Source organism: Hakea prostrata, chromosome 6 (assembly GCF_041222555.1).
Source record: "Hakea prostrata isolate BN-2017 chromosome 6, UWA_Hpros_2, whole genome shotgun sequence".
NCBI classification, from domain to species: Eukaryota; Viridiplantae; Streptophyta; class Magnoliopsida; order Proteales; family Proteaceae; genus Hakea; species Hakea prostrata.
The window spans coordinates 38,938,772-38,952,608 of NC_142605.1; the positions used below are offsets into that span (position 1 = coordinate 38,938,772).

Genomic DNA, 13,837 nt, shown 5'->3' on the forward strand with positions numbered 1-13,837 from the left:
GAATTTAATTCGGGATTAGTGGGACCACACGTATGATTGTTGAAACTCTCAAACTCCATTTAAATCTTTCATAATCAAAATGATAGAAGTTTTACAAACAAATTAGCACATAAGACGTTAATTGATAGGAAATTTGGTAATATACACAATAATTAGCATATATTAGGTGATTTTCAATTGATGACTTTGAATTAAATTTGATATTTCCTTGCAGACAACGTCTCCCCCCTAAGGATGTAATCAAGGTGCGCGCAAGCTGGGCCGGATGAACATCACTTCCAAAAAGAAAAAGAGAAAAAAACAAAAAAGAAAATTGATTGAAGGTTAATTTATTTTCATAGTTAATTAGGGATAATATTATTACTTGATAGAAAGGTAAACAAGTAAAGAGATAACTCTAGAGTTATTTTTAGAATTTTGAAAAAATATATAAATGCTACATTGTAACTAAGGGAGGAGCACTAGTAATTATAGATAAAATTAAATGAATTAATAATTTAAAAATAAAAGAGATAAAAGTAATAATAAAATAAAAATAAAAGTAATTATTATCCTAAAATTAATATTACTTGGCAATACAAAAAGTTGGTTGATTCCAAGAGGTATATCAGGGGTTGCGTTGAAATTTCCCCGTAATTTATGGTAGACGACTTAACATTAGCGAGTCATATTTTACCCTCAAAAATGGAAAGGCTGATATAGTCTATCAAATTAAATCACTCGACTGTCGTCGTCTTCTTGTTTGGTGCTGTTGGTGCCGATTCACTCACTGTTCTCGTCGTCGTTCGTCGAGTCCCGGGAAACGGAAAGGGAGACGAGAATCTGGGGCGATTACGAGTGTAGAGAGCGAGCACCTCCGAACCCATTCTCTTCCCGTTCGATTCCTAGTTTTCCCTGGCAGGGTGAGAGGCAGACGCTTACGCGAACGATTAGTTTCTCCTCGTCTCATCTTTACTGATGGTATCTTTTCATTTTTGTCCTGAAATATTTCAATCTTTAAGCTTTGTGCATTTATCATTTCTCCCGTTTTTATGTTTTATTGCAGGAATACGTTTCTGGTTACGCTGTTTGATAGTTTTACGTTTTTGATCAGTTGGGTGTTTTCGAACGACATATTGCGGCAACATATAAAGAAGAATGATGGGTTTTGGTTCTTACGGTCAAGGGAGTTCGGCATCATCGTCAAACTTGTCGCCTTTAGCACAGCCTTTCACTGTTGATCGATCCCTTCCGAAGCCCAACCTAAACCCACTTGTACCTTCAGTTGAGGACCCTTACTCATATTCCTATCGGCCTGCTTTTGACAATTGGCTCCATTTGCATCCTTCTGCTTCGCTACCGGATTCATTTGCCGGTCCTAATTCCCATTCTGAACCAGACTCAACCCATGTCCCCAATTTTTCCAGTGCAGGCAATTATGCGCACTACGGTTCTCGGTCTATCCCTTCATTTGGCACACATATGAAGCCCAAGACTGTGACTTCTTCTGTTGGTCCTTTCCCTTATGACCAGCAGCAGTCAGAGAGCATAAGAACTTCTTATGTTGAAGCAAAGCCATATTATCCCCAGAATACATCAGCATCGATCCATGATAACACTTCCCCTGTGGTACCCAATGAGTCTGCTTCTGACATGTTCTCAGTTTCTAATTTCTCTCCTTTAGATAGGACCTATCATACCGGTTACACCAAAAATTTTCCTGTGGGCATGGATCAGTGGGGTGGCTTTTGTGATGGTCTGTCTGATAAGGATCAGGGTAGAAGGAAGGCCCTTGATGGAAAATTGTTCATTGGTGGGAACGATGGAACCGTTCCAATGACTCTGGATAGTTTACTTAATCAAGGTATATTTTATCTACCCTACCAATTTAGGACCCCAACAAGACAAAGCTTCCATTTAATTCTGCTGCTATATCATTCTTGATTTGCTGTATTAATCTTAATTCTGCTAAATATCTCGTTATCAGTTGTTTGTTTCCTCTGAATTTTTGAGTGGGGCCTGTTTTCACATTATCCATGTTAATAATTTACTTATGGTAGGAGCAACTTGCTGAATATTTTTGGTGGTTTCTTGATGTAACCCTAGATTGAAGAGGTACAACTAGGGCCCACTTTCTAGGTTCTCTACTCAAAAAGTAAGGGTTTGGGGTTTGTAGATTTTCGGGCAGTCAATTGGATACATAAGAAGCCAGGTTATGGTGGTTGGACAGTTTTGAAGGAATGTAGAGTAATGTCATGTATAGATGGACGGGGCAGGTTATTGAGATATGGGATGAAAAGTTGATTGGACTGTTGTGGAACTTGGAGACAAGTTAAGTAGCGGTATATGGGTATAATCCCTAAAGTTTGGGATGATTCTAAGAGTCAGATTGATGCGGCTCTAAATTTGAAATTTGAATTTTTTTGGGAGTGCGAAAGTAGAAAAGAAAAAAAGAAAAAAGAAATTTAGGGTTGGGTGATTTAGAAGATTAGAAGAATAATTGAGGATGGGGATAATTCAACTTACTTTTGTTGAAGATATTGTTGAATTTTAGCTTGATTGAGAAGAAACTATTCTTATGAGAAGAAAAGAGAAAGAGAAGATATGAAATGATAAAAAATATATTCTTAGGAGTTAGGAGAAGAGTAGAGTAAAAGAGATGATAAGAACTCACATAAGGTGATGCAACACATGGTCTGGGTTAACTTTTGAGGATCTTCTTTAGTTGGAACCATCAAATAATGGGCTGTCCAAGGGTTAGGATATAGTCTGTGGGTTGATAAAGAGATGTTTTTGGGACCTGGGAGCCTATGTGTATCCTATGGGAGGGTTTGGGTATGCTATGCGATAACTAAAAACTATTGGTGAACCTATGGGGATATTTGGATGAACTAGGTAGGAAAAGGGATGGGATGCTTGAGGGAGTTGGGTTTTAATTTGGGAAATTTTCAGCGCTTCCCCTTGAGGTATCCCCTAAAATTAATGCCACCTCCTGAGGTATCCAATTTATCAGTCAGACCCCCTGTTATTAACACTGTTAACCTTCAGTTAGTTTTTATTTATAGATTTCCAATATTGCCCCCACATGTAACCATGTAATGACTAAATAACCCCCACCCACAGCAGCCACTCACCCAAGAAAAAGGAACCACTTCCCCCACCTTCAACCTGCTGTGAAGAAGTAAATTTCTGGCGATTTTCTTGGTTGCCACTAGGGTGGTTGAGTGAGGTGCTGCTGGGATTAATATTGGATTAGGAGCACGATGCTAGCCAGAAGAATCCAAGGCAGGGATTAAAGGGACGGTAAGAAGAAGCCAAGCCAGGAATTAAAGGGATGAACTTTGAGGTTTTTCATTCTCATTTGAGTTCATCTGTCCTGTTCATACTTCATTGTTAGGGCTCAGGCCAATTTCCGGCTGATTCCGACAAAATGACGACTCGTTAAACCATTAAAGAAAAGATAATGCTTTCTTTATAAAAAATACTGAAAATTTTGAAAAATCAATGGTTTTATTTTTTTACCCTCTGATTCAGATAAAGTGAAATTTATTGATCGAGTGAGCTTCTCTGACCTCAAAGGTTGCTAAATGCCTCACGAAATTGTTTACCACTAGAATTGGAACCAAATTAAAAGAAAAATGGAAATAAGAATTATTTTTGATTCACATAATCCATGAGTATGAGAATCCAAAATGTAATATGCTTTCAACTCCCTCTCAATAGTTCTATTTACATGCGATAGAAGAAAAAGAAGAGCAAAAACAGAAAGCAAATTTTTTTTCTTTATAAATATTTTCCGGCTACAGGTTGCTGTGGAGTTCTCCAGGAGAGGGCTGCTGCAAGTGCTGCCGTGAAAGTTGGATCTTTGGACAAAGAAGAAGCCATCTGTTCAATCAAAAACTGCTGGAAAGTTGGAGACTTTGATGTCTGGGCTTGAAGTTGAATTCTTCACTTCGTTAACTGTGGGCTGGGTTAGATCAAGAGTTATCATTGGACTACCTAAACTAGATGAGTTGATGGAGGCTGAGAAGGGGATTGAGCTTAGGTGGTTCACCATGATTTTGACGTAATGTTGTCTTGGTTCTCCTTCCAATCATGAAATCTACTTCTTCATGTCAGGTTGAAGAGGTGGGGGCAGTGGTGCTTTATTGTATTTTATTTATTTATTATTTGTGGTGGGTGATTTTCGACAGTGTGGGGCTGGTGTTGGGTGATTCCCAGCCGGGTGGTTGGGTTGGGGGGTTATTTTAGTCATTATAGGGTTTAGTGTGGGGGTAATATTGAAAATCTATAAAGAAAAACTAACTGAAGACAAACAGTGTTAGTAATAGGGGCTTTGACTGATAAATTGGATGCCTCGGGGGGTGGCATTAATTTTAGGGGATAACTCAGGGGGTGGATATGGTGGCAGAGCTGCTGCTTTCTTCGTTGCAGTTCTAGCATAAGCTGATGTCCACTAGTACCACTTCCTCCAGGATCTTGTGAGCTAGATATTGGTTAGTTTTCAAGAAATTTTGGAGATTAGAGAATTTCAAGAGATTGGAGGGATATTTGGTTTTCGGTGGTTTGGATGATTACGAGAAGCATGGGTATTTATGAGATGGTTCAAACATAATGTAATCTTGGGCAGCAGCTGAATTGGTTGGAAGACAGTGAATAAAGATTGAATCTTGAACTTGAAAGGAAAAACAAAGAGTAAAATCCTCAAACTAATTGAAGGATAGCTTTAATTTGAACTTCACAGGCTTCCCAACATTAGTGTGTCGACTGGATGCACAAACCAATCCCACAATTTGAACCCCCGGGGCACTTTCCTACCACAAGGAATCAATTGGTTCCATACTAGAATTTAGATCACATATGAAACTAAGCTCTTACGATGAAGGAAGAAGGCAACAATAACATGCAAAAAAACAATTTCAGTAATCAAACAACCCAAACTTCCTCATGTAAAAGAGAGTCATTCGTCCCTTTCCTCTCAATTTGTAGATCAACGCCATCTAAGGGATGATTTAACTTTCTTCATGAGCCACTCCAAAATTTGGAAACTTCGGTCTTGCCCAAGGTTCAAGAAAGAAGGGACAGTCTGATGGTTTTAGGATTGCATGAGAGATAGTAAGCAGGAGCATGGTCAAAGGTTACGTGGTGAAGCACCAATTGGGGCAACTTAGATCACCATCCATCCTTTTCATAAGATTCCATTGCCCCATGTGTGTTAAATTGTCTTGAACCATGCTTTTCATGAGATCCCAATGTGGCATTAAAATCACCATGTGCCAATGAAGGGAGGAAGAGAAGACCATGACACTTGAGTCATTTGAGTCACATCTGAAGTATGTTCACTCAGTAGCCTAGAAAAATAATGATGTGAACATGGATTGACCCCCCTGGCCAAAACCTAAAGTGGGCCCCAAGTCCAACCCAAGCAAGCTGGCTGAACCCTATTTCAGGGGTATTTTGATTTGAGGACCCTTTTCACTGCTGGAATCTAAATTCAGAATTTTAGTAAGAGTCCTAATCCATTTTAATTTCTTTTTTTGTGTTGTGATTGAGTTGGTTTCCCTTAGTTAAGTCGTAGATAAGATAGACTCTAAGGGTCCCTATCTTTTAGGAGTTTGTTTTGATTGGAATTTGTCTTTATTAGTGGTTGTGGTTTACTTAAGTAAAGAGTCTTTTTCTAAAGAGGAGTCTTACAGATAAGATTAGTCTTTTTTCTCAAGAAGAATTCCTTTAATTTGGGTGGTTGTCAAAGAGTATCCTAACTTTGAAAGGAAACCCTAGTTAAGTTGGTCTCAAGTCTTAGTTGAGTCTCCCAGTTTGAGTTGAGTTCTTTCTTTGTCTTGTAGAGGCTATAAATAAGCCTCATTACTCATTATAATTCTTAAGTCTGGATGAATAAAAATTACTGATATTTGCAGCCAAGGAAGGTGCAGCAGGGTCCTATTTGGGTAGGACCTTGCAGTTGTTTAGTTCTCTCTGTTCACTCTCTTCTTCCTGCGCTCTAGCAAGCAATCCAGCAGCACTTCAGCAAACAACCTTTAATTCCAGCAGCAGTTCAACCCTCACAGCAGCTTACCTTCAACTCGAAGAAGTAAACAACAACTATTATTCATCCCCCCCCCCCCCCAAAAAAAAAAAAAAAAAAAAAAAAGAACAAGAAGTAGACAGCAACCCCAGCCCCTTCCTTACCCCGTCCCTCTTCTTCTAGACCACCCGCATGCTTCTCCTCACTTCCCCATATACTTCTTTTGTTTTCCAGAAATTTTCTGGAATTTTTGGACTTTTTCTTAAACCTAAAGTTCAAGGTCAATCTACGGCAATCTAACTGTTAGATCTGTCCCAAACTATAGGACTATCACCCCCCTATGCCTGATGACCCTCCATCCTAGTTGCGACCCAATCGGACCAAGCCCTCTGATCAAGAGTCCTAAGCCAAGTAAGAAACCTAGTCTGAACCGTAGCCTTAATGGATTAATTCTGAAATTGTAAAAAACAACAGAATCAGAGTTAGTTCTAGCCTAGCCAAACCCTTGATTCCATACTCTTAACTTGTGAAAATTCTGCACTTACACCTCTGTTAAAACACAATACTTTTCATTTGTTAAGCTCTTGACCTAACCTGACCGTACCCTAAAACCCCTTCCAGATTAACCCTAGGCTACCCTAATCTTATCCCTAAGACTTCGGCTGCCAAATAGCCTTATCCACAGGGTATTTTGTGTTAAAACAACTGCTGTCCACTGAGGTTTCAACCTAAATGGCAAGGGTTTAGACCCTAATTTGTGCTAATTCTTACTAAAGAGGGTCTTGGAAGGTCAAACACAGACCCTGGGTTACATCAAATAAATTTCCTATCTCTTAGTCTTCTTGTCCCTAATTTTAGCTATCTTATAACTAGTCTTTACGTCTTCCTTTATGCTAGCTTATTGTATAATCTTGGTACTTCCTCTCCCTTGCTTTTCTCACAATTTTCTTAGCTTCATTTTTAACCAGCTTATACCTTATAGATCCTCTACATCCTTAGTTCTTTGCCATGTGTGAAAGCTTAGATTTCTTATTCTTAATGGCTACTTGAACCTTGTTATCCCACCACCAAGTCTTTATATAAGAATGATGGATGTATCCTGGGTTGGGATCCCCAAAAATTGGGCCCAAAGCCAAACCCAACAAGGCATTCAAGGCTGGTTGAATACCCCAGGGGTATTTTGGTCATTCTTCAAGCCCCCCGGGGCTAAATAGGGGTCTTGATAGAATCCCCTTGATCCAAGGGTCTGAGATCTATCTTTATTTTTTTGTTTGAGTTAGTAGTTTGAGAGTTACAGTCTATTTCAGCTAGGGTTGAGTTGTTAGGATCATAGTACCTTGTGTCGGCGATATATCGCCGACACGGGGCGAAATGTCGAGGTGTCGCCAGGGGCGACACGACACCCCCTGGCGATATCGACTTTACAATACGTCGACGATATATTGCCGATTATATCGCTTTTCCGGCGATATATCGCCGACAGTCGAAAAAGTCGACACCCCTGCGTTTGCAGTCTGCTCCTTCAACCATCAACAACCAGAAGCAAGCCGTGATGAACGGTTCAGCGTGATGATTAAGGCCGCCTAGTCGAGATCCAAAAGGAAGTTAAGGAACACGGAACACCAGCTAGATTGAGAGGTTTTACATGCGTAACAGCAAGAGAAGACGAAGAAGAGAACCAAGAACAGGTAGGGTTTGTGTTTGCCTAATTTGCCTTCTATTAAGTCCGATCATGGGAGCTTCCCGTGTCTCAAACCGGCCGACCAGACTCAGACTCAGAGTCACCAACCGGATTTGTTCACAGAGCCTCTAAACGAAACCCTAGGCCACAGCTTCTGCAGTTCTACTACTTTCCTTCTTCCTCTGCTCGGTTTCTCTCTTCTCCGTCTCTCCCCTTCTAACTTATCTCCTCCGGTGCTTCTTGAGGAACCACAAGTTGGGCGAGAGTCACCAACCGGATTTGTTCACAGAGCCTCTAGACGAAACCCTAGGCCACAGCCTTCGTAGTTCTACTACTTTCCTTCTTCCTCTGCTCGGTTTCTCCCTTCTCCGTCTCTCCCTCCCCTTCTAACTTATCTCCTCCGGCGCTTCTTGAGGAACCACAAGTCGGGCGACATCCACAAGTCGAGCGACATGTTCGACATGTCGCCGGTGTCGCCAGGCGCCGACACGGCGACACCAGGCGACATGGGCATCCTTGGTTAGGATTGAGTTCCTTAATTTTAGGAACCTTATCTTAAAGTAGTTCTGTTTTTAGTTAAGTCCTAGATTTGGTTTAAAAGTTGCTTGTTAAGTCACAAATAAGTGTTTGTAAGAGTTTCCAATCTAGGGGCTAGAATCTCGTAGTAATTTGATTTTTTTTTTAAGTGTTGATAGTCCAGTTTGAGTTGTAATTGGATCTCATCTATAAGGAGGAGATCCCTGTTTGAGTCAGAGTCTTTAATTTTAGGCTATAAATAACCTATTTCTGCAATGTAATTCTCAGTCTTGAGTTAATGATATGAGTTGAAGAAAGACGTGAGAGAAGTCATGATGAATTGAGCTTGAAGAAAAGACTTGGGAAGTCGTGGGATATCTGGGAGGGTGACTTGTGGCTGGAAATTGCTTTTGTTTCTGCACTTTAAATCCTTCTCCTTCTCATTCAAGCTTCAGCACACGGTGATTCAAGACATCCCTGTGCATAGAGCACCTCTTCAGCCCCTTCTCAAGAAAGTACAAGCTTCCCTGCCCCAATTCCCCTTTGTTTGACCTAGATTACTACCCTAACCCCATCGCAGACCCTTGCTGCTTCTTCCCCTATTAAATTCTCCAAACTCCAGCCCCTTTCCAAGCCCTAGGAACCTTCTTCTTTCTTCCCACGTTTGCAATCTTAACCCTATTAGGAAACCTATATTCCCAGCCCAATTGGACCCTTTTTACTTCCATTTAGGTCGCCCTTAAGCCTAGAATACAGTCCTACTCTTATTTTCCCCAATTCAGCCCTAGTTCTGGAGTTTAAACAAAAACCTGCAATCCTTCCCTTTTGCTGAGTGGTTTAGAAGGCGCTTTCGGATCTACGGTCCCTCGGAGCGAAGGGTTAGGCAGGTAGTACGGGCCCTCTGACTTCCAGCTATGTGCTGTGCGGCTCCCGCGAAGCGAATGAAGGGAACCTCGAAGCTTTCCAAACTGATTACCGCGGTGGCTTGTTTAGTGGTCGGCCAACTAAAGCTCGCCTTGCTTCGCTTCCCTCCCCCTTACTGAACTAAAGTAGTCGTCGGCCTTCTAGTTGCGACTTGTCAAGTCCCATTCAAGCTAGTGGGGGCTTTGCTGGTTCTGATGAATGAAACTGGAATTTGCATAAAGAAAGTCTCACTCCAAGAATTCTCAGCTTTGAACCTTTGATTCGGGGGCCCCCGTTCTATCCACTAACCATGTAAAAAAATGATGGGTGGAATGGCGCTGTAGGAACTGGTCGGATTTGAACCGACGAATAGAAGTTTTGCAGACTCATGCCTTAGCCACTTGGCTACGGTTCCCTATCAATTCCATGTCTTTCCCCCTTGTCCGACTTTGCTTCACAGGGTGATACCAGTACGTATATCAGATGGAATGCTTTGGGAAAGGTTCTATTCATCTGCCGTTTCTCAACGCATTTCTTTAGACAAAGACTCTGTTTTTTCCTCTTTTCGGATGGTAAATATTTCTCAGAACATAAGAGTGTGAATCAAACCCATGGCTATCCTATGAATACTTTTAGGAAGCCCTCTGTTCTTAGACATCGAAATTGAAAGCAAGAGAGGAACTCTTCTGGTCCCTGAAAGGCTTGGTCTGCGCTTGTGGTGGCGCGCCTTAGAAAGCACGCAGTGCATAGTTGGCCTTTGAAGGTCCAACTATTACGCATCTCTGGTTGCCTCACATCGAGCACTAGTAATTATTTGTTTACTTGTTTTCGGTGAGAGAATCTTTCCTTTATCCGTCTCGGCCAGGTGCATGACTTTCCCCAAGGCATATTAATGATTGCCCGCTGTACCCTCTCCTTAAAAGTCTCCGCTCCCCTTGTTTCCTTATATCTTATGAAGCTAGTTCTGGGGGCGGCTAGGTCCGGCAAGCTTAAGGAAAAGAGTATTGAAAGAGTCGCCCTACCACTCTCTTTTTCATTGGTTTGCAGATTTCTTTAATCCTTCCAAAACCCTAGTTTCCCTGACTTTGGACTCCCAAATTCTATCCCTAGAATCACAATTACCTTAGGAACACCTCCCCACAACCCCTGTTTGAAAATTTTCTGCAATTCATCTTCTCCATTGAAGTTGCAGAAAATTTCTTATTTTTCCAGATTTTCTGAAAACCTAATTGCTTCAGCCCCAACTTTCCAGATCTGTCCTAAGTCTTCTAAACCCTTGACCCTAAGTCTGAAACTATCAAACCAGCAAACCCACTGTCCACAACCAGCCCATCCGAAACTCTAAACCTAGTCCTAAACTCCTAATTAGTCTAGGACTTGATCTCAAGTCTGAATTCTAAATTCCCTTATCAATTTTGGTTCTGAAATTAAACTCCAGCGCCTTTGAAATCCCTTTCAAACCTTGGCCGAAACATTAGACTCCCTATTTGCTGCTGCAACTTGAATTAGAAGATCCTGAAGATAACCCAAAACCTGGGTTTACATCGTGTTGAGTTGTAAGGGAGTCCAATTCCAAAGTTGATTTCCCAGTTTGAGTACAACTAAGTTTCCTAGGTTGAGTCTTACCCTACACTCAAGTGTAAGGCTATATAAAGCCCCCACCTCATTCTAAGCAAATTAGCTGAGAATTAATAAAAGAAATCAGAGACTTGGACTTGTGGGAAGTTATACCACATGATGTGAACAAGGATGCACCCCTTGGTCAAAACCCTGGTGTGGGCCTTAAGACACCACTTGGGTTGGGCACCTAGGGCTGGCTGAACCCCAAAAAGGAGCATTTTTGGCATTTCCTAGCACTAATTAGCTGCTGATTTTAATTTCAGAATTTTAGTTTTAATTTTCAGATCCATTCATGTCTTGAAGTCTTAGTTTGAGTTAGTAGATGAGTTCTTGTGTCATATAGTCTTTCTTTTAAGTAGGACTCTTTATAGATAATTATGTCTTTTATTTCAAGATGAGTTCTTTATTTTATGTGGTTGTTATTTAATTGCAAAGGCTATCCTAACTTATGAAGGAAAACCTAGTTGAGTTAGTTTCTAAGTCCTAGTTGAGTCTAATTCAAGTATCCCTATTAGAGTTAGACTCTTTTGATGTAAGGCTATAAATAAGCCATTCTTTTCATTGTAAAGACAGTCTGCATTGAATAAAGAATTGAAGATCTCTTGGTCGTGGCCTTCTAGGAGGGCCATGGTGGACTTCACAGTTTTTAGTATTCAAGTGCAGCAACCATCTTCAAAGATCAACAACCTTCTTCATCTCCAGCAGCATACCAAGTAAGTCGCAGCACCCCCAGCCGCTTCCCCTACTTCCAGCCCCCATCTCAGACCTTCCCTTCCCTTCTCTCTCTTGCGCTAGCTAGGAATCCCCACCTCCCTAACCCCCTCCCCCACCCCTGGCAGCACCCTAGAACCTTTCACCCCTCCATTCCCTCTCGGCTCTCTCTCTCTCTCTCTCTCTTCTGACTTTCGCCAACCAAAAGCAGAAAATAAGAGAAGGAAAAGAAAGAAAGTGAAGAAAGAAAAGAAAGAGAAAAGAAAGAAAGAGAGATCGGAAAGGTTGCCCAAGAATTTTCAAAACCCTAACAGGATCCTTTAAGATCCCTATAACGGCCCACATCTTTTCTAGACGTGCCTAAACCCTCTCTAGACCCAATCATAGGCTTCCTTTTCTCGTCCCATCTTACCTTGGGTAAGTTTGGATACCTTATTACCAAGTAAACCATCCCACTATGGGTTTTGATAAAACCCTTATTTTACCCTTTTCCAAAATTATTCCAACCCATTTATGTTTTAGTTTTTTTGGGTGAATAAATAATATATTAAAATACTAAAAAAGGAAACAAAAAGAGGAATAGGGGGGGGTAACCAATCAAAAAGATGATCAAAATGTAGCGAAGAGCCCCTAGGAGCTAACAATAAGCCTAGTCCCTAGGGAATCAGCCACAGGGGGTGGCGGAGAGACGAGAACCTAGGAGAGACATCAAAACAGATGGCCTTCAAAATCAAGTCTAACGGGCGAGATTTGGAGGTCCATCTCCTAAGGTTGCGCTCCCACCATAAGTGGTGAGTGGTAGCTCAAAAGACTAGCTTACCTACTTGGTTGCAAATAGAGGAACCCAAAAAGATTCTCAAGATCCAATTCCAATTGCTAACAAAACCACGAGGACGCCTTGACCAAGGCCAAATAAAGGAGACGGTAAAGACCAAAGCGAGCGGGAGAAAGGGCAATAGAAAAAAAGGTGATCTATGTTCTCTGAATCTTTCCTATAGAAAATGCAGGTAGGGTCAACCAGGATGTGGTGGCTAATGAGGAAGGTTTGGGTGGGGAGAGCTAAGTTGAGGGCTTTCCAAAGGGTAAGGAAGTGGCGAGGGATGTAGCCTTTGAACTAGACTAGAGGGCCCAAGGGGACACGAGGGGATGGGGATTGGGTGAGGTTCCATGCAGAAGAGGTAGTGAAGGATTTAGTGGGGGAAGGAAGCCCAATGGTGAGGTCAGAAATAGAGGGCAAGAGGGGAGGGAGGGAATCCCAGAGATGCATGAGATTTGGGTGGGGGGAGGGGGACCAGGAACCATGGGAGATGAAAGAAGAAAGGAGAGTGACTCTAGGGATATGAGTATCATAGATTGAGCGAGGACCGAGAAAAGGGTGCAAAATGCCCATCATATGCCACAGATCAAGCCAGAAAGAGGTGGAGGATCCTGAAGATAGTTGAACAGAGATAGCAGGCAAGGCCTTAGGACGGTGGAGGAGGAGCTTTCTCCAGACCCAGGAGGGGTTAGAGGGGGTGGGAGCAGTCCAGATGGAGTCTGATTTGAGAAGGTAGGAGTAGACCCAGGAAACCCAGATGGAGTTTTGCTTTGAGGCAATTTTCCAAATGAATTTCGAAGCAGACTATGTGCCCCCCGGACCCCAGGAAACCCGGGAGGACCAGGACCAGACGAGGCCAGCCCCCACAACACGGAACACAACAGAACAAAATAACAATGGTAAAAACAGAAACAAAACAGAATAAGATAAGACAAAAAACGAGGGGAAGGCAAACAAAAGCAAACAAGGGGAGAGAAGGAGAAACCACCCCGAACGGGAAAGAAGGGAAACGCAAAACAGCAAGTGCAAAGAAAACCAAAGAAAGGACAAGACCAAGGCCACAAAACACCGGGGAAGGGGCACAGCGGGCCAACAAAGAGCCCCAACAGACGGAGAAACGCCGCCCCGCACCGGGGCAACCCGGGGAAAAAACCCCGGCCAAAACGAACCACCGACGCCACCCGGAGGGAGAGGGAACAAGCCACCCAGGAGGGCCACGAACCGACGGAATGTAACAAACAGCACAAAGGAAGAGTCGAAGAACCGAAGGAAGACCAAAAGAAATCAACACAGAACAAAATAAGCAAGGATATGGAACAAGAGCGGAAGAGCCAACCAGAGGGCCAAGGTAGACAGCAAGCAAGCACCGACCCGGAGCACCCCACCAACGGGAAGCCGGGAAGACGGAAGCAAAAAAACCAGGAGGGGAACGGCACCGCCCACACACCAGGTCAAGCAGCGCGAAGCCAGCCCAAGCAAGCATCACCGCGGTCGTCGAGAAGCCACCGCCGGCGACCCGACCCACACGAGCCGAAACGGACGGACTCACAACCCAGGCATCCACAATAGTAAACGGGAAGCCCAC

General features: G+C 42.5%; 1 protein-coding gene across 5 annotated transcripts in view; it reads left to right on the forward strand.

Moving 5' to 3' along the window:
• The first annotated feature begins 662 nt into the window (after nucleotides 1-662).
• Nucleotides 663-13,837, forward strand: part of LOC149013978 (uncharacterized) — a 42,830-nt gene continuing 29,655 nt past the window's right edge. For 3 of the 5 annotated variants that reach the window (XM_089159459.1, XM_089159456.1, XM_089159460.1), the window contains exons 1-2: nucleotides 663-960; nucleotides 1,046-1,843. In XM_089159459.1, coding sequence (XP_089015585.1) covers nucleotides 1,138-1,843 — 706 coding nt within the window. In that variant the 5' untranslated portion in view covers nucleotides 663-960; nucleotides 1,046-1,137. The remainder of the gene's footprint in view (nucleotides 961-1,045; nucleotides 1,844-13,837) is intronic. The other 2 variants (XM_089159458.1, XM_089159457.1) reach the window with 2 other exon arrangements.